Source organism: Chaetodon trifascialis, chromosome 11 (assembly GCF_039877785.1).
Source record: "Chaetodon trifascialis isolate fChaTrf1 chromosome 11, fChaTrf1.hap1, whole genome shotgun sequence".
NCBI lineage: Eukaryota > Metazoa > Chordata > Actinopteri > Chaetodontiformes > Chaetodontidae > Chaetodon > Chaetodon trifascialis.
The window spans coordinates 392,673-399,391 of NC_092066.1; the positions used below are offsets into that span (position 1 = coordinate 392,673).

The following is a 6,719-nucleotide window of genomic DNA, read 5'->3' on the forward strand; positions in this document are numbered from 1 at the left end:
TGCAGTTCAGACCCTCACTGCTGAACCAATCGAGCGTTTACATCACACCTCTCATGTTTGATGGTTTCAGGGCTCCTGCAGCGTCCTCAGCTCCTCTACTTCCTGCGTCCAGGTTGATTTGAGGTTCTTGTGTTTTCATGTCACTTTCTCCTTATTCGACCTGAACCTTGATGCTGAGCAGATGTCTGACAGCTGGCTGCAGATCAGTGAACTTTTCTCTCTAACGGGCGCACAAACACACCGTGAGCTAATTTAATGACGTGCAGGAGACTCCTAATGAATGAGTGAATGAATGGAGTTTAGTGTGAGAGGCATTTATTCACCATCTGAACAATCTCTGTATGAGCTGAACTTTGAACCAGGAGCTGAAACAGTGAGCGTGGCGTCTTCTGTCCTCTTCAGTCCATCAACACTGAAACATACAAAAACAGAAGAACACCTGAACCACACGATGCTCATGAAGGACTACAAACCACACACACTGTGAATACACACTCAAAGTGCTCTGAACAACTCCAGCACACGCAGATCAACTGATTGACGTTTCCTCAGCAGGAACAAACAAAAACCACCTGCAGCTGCTTCAAACGGGCCTCCAGCAGAAACACTTCAGGCTCGTGTTTTCCAGACTGAGGGAGCAACCCGAAGCCTGGACACGTCGAAGGTAAACTTCCCAAACGCTGACTGACAGCTGCAGCAGGGAAACGTGAACCGAGAACGTGCCGGTGACTTTGGTTTGTGTTTTACGACCACAGAAGTCCTGCTCCTGATCCTGTAGTGGACTCTGGTGGCTTTGGTCCTTAATCAGATAACATTTGAGTGTCATTTGTCCCGTTTGTCTGGGACACTGAAGTCTTCAGGGCACGTGGACAGAAGCGTTTTACTCCCCACACACACACACACACACACACACACAAACACACACACACACACACACACACACACACACACACACACACACACACACACACACACACACACACACACACACTGACAGGTTAGCATTAGCTGCTATTAGCCCTGTCAGTCATGGGGCAGAGAACCATGAGGAATACACACTTTGTTTACAGTGTTTACTTATCCACCACCAAGCACAGCTTTACACCAATGATGACGTAACGACGCCTTCTTCCACAGCATGAGGTCAGCAGTGATGTCAGAGAGATGTTCCTACCTGTAGCTGAGCTGACAGGTGTTCAGGAAGACGGACGCCTGCAGCTTCCAGCAGGACGATGGTTTCTGTCAGAGGGACGCTGGAGGAGGACGAAGACTCTTCATCACTGTCAGCACACTGAGCCACCTGCTGCAGGCTGTACACACACACACACACACACACACACACACACACACACACACACACACACACACACACACACACACACACACACACACACACACAGCTGTGTTTCCATCACTTCTGGGGACATGACATCAACTTACATTCATGTCTTGGAGTCAGGAGACAGAGGCCGTTTCTCAGTGTGCGTTCTTCTCTGTTCTCGTGTTCTTGAGAAACGTCATCAGTCCGAGTACCGCTCCAACTCAAAAGTCCGCATCTCGACAAGTACGCTCAAATACCCGGATGTGTTCTCGCCCCTCCCACTTTATCGAGGATGCATCGGATGGTGACTTGTGCGGACTTGGGGCAACCACGTATCCCAGAATGCATTTCGTAGCAACGATGTCGGAGGAGAGGACTCACAACTATAAGTTACAAGTTTGGAAATGCTGCTGTTTCAGTAGTACAGAACGTGGTTTGAAGATTATTTTATGTGAGAAAGTGGACGTAAACACTTAAAATCTGTGGTCGATTCATCACGATAGCGCGTAGTTTAAAATTTGCTCCAAAGTTTTTCGGAGATGTGTCGTCCTGCTAACGTCATCAAGTACGCTGCTGTCCCAACTGCAGAGTGACGGTCCTGCGTCCTCCCGTCCTGGAGACACTGTACTCCCAAGTCCAACTTACAAAGTCCAAACTGCCAAGTTCGTAAGTCTGAACTTGGCGTACTTGGTACTGAGAAATGGCCAGAATGTTTTCATGGTGTAATGAAACACACACACACACACACACACACACACACACACACACACACACACACACACACACACACACACACACACACACACACACACACACACACACACACACACACACACACACACACACACACGGTCCCAGCTGAGTTTACCTGTCACTGACTGAGTCCAGCAGGTACTCTGTGTACATTTGTCTCCAGTCCTGGATGACTGACAGCAGGGAGTCTCTGAAGGGCTGGAGGTCGACTTGCAGCCAGCTGTGCAGAACTATGACATCATCCAGGTGAGTCACCTCTCTGCTCAGTCTGTCCAGTGACTCGATCTGAAGCAACACATCAGACACACAGACCCGACCCAGCAGCAGGTGGGACCAGAGTGATGAAACAGCAGTATCAGGTATCACAGGTGACCTGATCAGCATCTGTCCACAGCAGAGTCTCCACCCACAATGCATCACTCAGGTGTTACAGCAGCAAACTTCACCTACACGATGACCAACATTGACTCCAAAACAGTACAGATGAGCTGCATTAAACTGTCTGACTCTACGTTTACACGTAGGGGGGTATTTCTCCGTTTTCAAAAATAACATCGTGCACACAACATCGTTTTCAAAAATGTTGTCGTTTACATGAACCTGGATAAATCCGCCATCGCGCGCATCATAACTGCCAAACCTACGGGCGCAAGCGTAAACAAGGTTTCGGAACCTAAAACATCGTTTAACCCAGTTTACACGCCGACAAATAGCCGGCGTTTTCAGAAATCCCCACTTTGGCCGGAGTTTTTAAAAATGATCGTTTTCCGTGAAAAAACTCTGTTTGCGTGTAAGTGAGAGGCCAAACCACATGAAAACATAAGTGATTTCCCTGAGTGTAAACAGGCCCTGAGTAAAACACCTGGACAGGTGTGTCTCACCTCTCTCTGGAAGTCCTTTAAGGTGGGTGGGGCTTCCTCAGCCTCCAGCTCCTCAGGTCCCAGCTGTCTGCTGTATGTCAGGAAGTCCTGTATCACTCCCATCCTGTCACTCTGCCACAGGTATGAGTAGCGGTCCAGCCCCGCCCTCAGACGCTGCGCCTCCTGCCTCACCTGCAGCAGGTGACCCATGATTTCCTGTTCCAAGGCAGAGAGATCCGGACTCTGCTGCAGAGACACCTGACAGACAGGTGGACAAGCACAGGGTTAGTTTATGTCTCACAGCTGTTTCTTAAAGCCTCAGACGTCTCGTGACCTCACACTCACCTGGTAGTCGTCAGGGCGACTCACAGAGATCCTGGGCGGCAGACTGGCTGCTGAGTAAACGTCAGCGATGACGGTCTTCAGGAGGTCACAGAGACCGTCGTCCAGGGACGGCTCAAACACACTTCCTGTTTCCTGCAGCCGCAGACGGACCACAAACAAGGCAGGACTGCAGCTCTGCACGCACGCACACACACACACACACACACGAATCCATGAGATCGTCTCTGCAGCACAAGAGCATCAATCTGATGTTCTAATGTTCTGCTGTTCCAGGTGTTTCCAGGTGCGTGTACCTGTGGGTTCATGCTGTCAGACAGGAAGTGCAGAGATCTGAGCAGCAGCTGGAGCAGTCCGTCCTGAACCATGTCATCAATGTGGTCCAGATACCTGATCCAGGACTCAGAGGAGTCCTCGGCTCCATACAGACTCCTGTTCACCTGAAAACACAGCAGCAGAGTCACATCAGGACCTGCCTCTCCTCCTCCTCCTCCTCCTCCTCAGGTGTTGTGTGGTTACCTGTGTCAACCTGAGCAGCTGCTGTCCGTCCTCTCTGATTCCTCTGTAGGTCTGCTCTGTAGTTCCACCCTCCAGCGGTGAGTCACCTGAGCGCTGCAGTAGGTGAAGCTCCGCCCAGCCCTGCAGGTGCAGTAACACACTAAAGTGGCGTGATCGACGCAGACCTGTTTGATCGCCATGCGGCTGAGTGCTTTGCACGATGGTTAGTGATTTTGTCCGTGAGCGCTCAGTCGTGAGAGCTCGGCGCCATTTTCTGTACACGAGAAGCAGAAACGAAACGTTTGATGGGAAACGAGCGTCTTCAAACAGGTGTCTCCTGCTGCTCTCAGAGGACATCAACAGATCTCAAAGCCTCCAGTCCTCCTGTGTGTGTCTGAAGCTCTGTCTGCTCTGCCGCTGGCCTCAGGTCAGCTCGGGACTTTAAACGTGAAGAGGAGCAGAGTCTACTCTTCATCACACCGATCAGAGGTCACACACTCACTGACCTGTATGATGCGTGTCATGGCATCCATGTTGGCTCTGGCCTCGCTCACTGTGGAGTGCAAGGTCAACACCCTCCCTCTGTGCTGCTCCAGCAGGTGCTGCACACCTGAACAACACGCACACACGGTCATATGTTCAGTGACCTCCTGTTAATTACACACACTGTCAGCTGATTAACACCTGATTAGAAAGACCTCCAAAGCCAGTAGGTGTGCTGTTCAAAGTCCCTCCTCCTTCATTTCTTCTTCTGTGGTTCCCACAATGAATTCCTTCACCCCTTCCCTTTGTGCTTTTGAGGGGAGGTGTGTGTTATTTCTCTGTCCATTGTACGGTGTGTGTCTTGCAATGAGTCATGTGTCGTGTCACCTTCACAGCTCCAGGTGCTCCTCTGCACTTCTGACAGAGTCTCGTTAAGGTCCTGCAGCTGGTCCTGGATCAGAGGGCGCTCCACCTGCAGGACACCACTCAGCACCTGAAGGAGGACCACAGTCACATGACCTTCACCTTCACCTTCACCTGGATTTAACTGCCAGCTTCAGGACAACAACAGTCTCTGAGAGTGTACCTGGTTGTAGCAGGACACCATGTGACTCAGGATCAGGTAGCTCTGTGTGACATCATCTCTGCAGGTGAAGAGTCGAGCTGCACGGGGGCGGAGCTCCACATTTGTCTCCCTGCTCACATACCTGAGCTCCCTCAGTGCTGCTTCCAGCTAAACACACACACACACACACACACACACACACACACACACACACACACACACACACACACACACACACACACAGGGGGCAGCAGAGTTCAATGAACTGAATTAAAAGCAGTGTAAGAAGGTTCTGCTGCTGCTTCTGGATTAATCTTTGGTGTCTTCATGTCCCCTGAAAGCTGATTATAGAAAATACTACTTTAAGAAGTTCCTGTTTGGCCAACCTGAACTAAAAAATCTGGATATTTCAACAGATCGATTTGGGATCCAAAAACTATTTGAGTGTACAAGAGTTAAATGTAATATTTGAAAAAAGGAATCATTTTACAAGAAAAGGTCATAAATGTAAATGTACAAATACTTCTGAAATATTAAAGAGTAACGACACGCCTGAGCTTGGAGAGCGTCCTGGTTACAGAGGGACGTAGGAGGAGGAAAAGAAGGCGGTGCAGCGGTGCTTCTACAGACGCCCAAACGACCCACTGAGGCTAACTGAACAAGGAACACAGAAACTCCAGTGAACAATGACACCTTTGAGAACGAGTGCTGGAGGTGCTTCTGCACACAGAGAGCAGGTGAGTGTGCACATTTCACCTTCACACACTCAAACCATCGCAGGCCTCAGGATTCTGCTCTGAGGTGACAACATTACAGACTACACCAACACATCAGTCAGGGTCAGACAGCAGCTCAGAGGGTCCTGCTGTTCCAGGTAATGACAGCAGACACGTGAATGAGGGCTGCAGGTGAGTCTTCAGCTCCTCTCATTCAACCCGGATCAGCAGCTGTTGGTACTCCTGACTGACCTTGAGGCTGCAGTGAACTCCCAGCATGCCTTGCTGGTTGCGTTGCATCAGAGGTTGCTCCAGGATGAATCCACAGTCTGAGTCCAGCTGACAGCTCCTGTCTGACCTCACTTGCTCTCTGAAGTCCTGCAGGAGGTCCACGATCTGCTGGAACTTCCGTAGAACCATCTGGGACTCAACGGAGTCCACACACCTAAATGCAACACAGAGACTGCCATTAAAGACTGGGTCCAGGTACCTGAACGCAACACGGAGACAAGTCCAAAGTCCTGAGATGAACAGACACCTGCTGTGTGCACAGTGTGCCTGGCCGCAGTGAACTGTGATCTTACAGCTGTTGGACAGTCTTGTAGCTGTTCAGAGCATCTTCTGCTCTTCGTCTGAGCTGCTGAGTCCAGCAGAGTCGAGCTGCAGCAGGCGGACTGAACTTGCTGAATGTTTCTGATTTGTCTCTCTGGCTGTAGAACAGCAGCTCAGTCTGTTCCAGCTCCATCAGGACCACCTTCACCAGTCGGAACAGGTGAGAACGCACCTGATCCTTGACCGGAGGACGGTCCAGGATGAACCCGAACATCTTCACCAGCTGCAACACAGACCAGATCAGACCAGAGCTCCTCTCCCTGCAGCTGCTGCGCTGTGGTAGACTTAGAAACATGTACCTTTGCTGCAGAAGAGGAGACGCAGCAGTCCTCAAAGGCTCTGCTGAGGACAGACACCAGCCGTCTTTCCAGGTCTGACACCTGAGCCTGAAACTGATCCAGGAGCAGCTCAAATCTCTGAGAAGGAGAGGAAGTGGGATCACATACAGCTCAGAGTCAAACAGGAAGTCCCTCAGACCCACGAGCTGACTGGCACCTGGTCGTCAGGGTCGGTGACGTCACAATTACAGTCAGCCAAAACCGTTACATGGCACAGGAAGTCCTGGTACA

General features: G+C 50.6%; 1 protein-coding gene across 1 annotated transcript; it reads right to left on the reverse strand.

Moving 5' to 3' along the window:
- Window positions 1-329: 329 nt before the first annotated feature.
- On the reverse strand, window positions 330-3,122 carry LOC139338403 (dynein axonemal heavy chain 11-like). Its single transcript, XM_070973364.1, has 4 exons — window positions 2,956-3,122; window positions 2,190-2,359; window positions 1,175-1,310; window positions 330-412 (listed from the first exon to the last, which is right to left on the reverse strand). The coding sequence occupies exons 1-4, from the start codon at window positions 3,055-3,057 to the stop codon at window positions 407-409; spliced, it is 414 nt and encodes a 137-aa protein (XP_070829465.1). The 5' UTR covers window positions 3,058-3,122; the 3' UTR covers window positions 330-406.
- Between the last annotated feature and the right edge of the window lie 3,597 nt (window positions 3,123-6,719).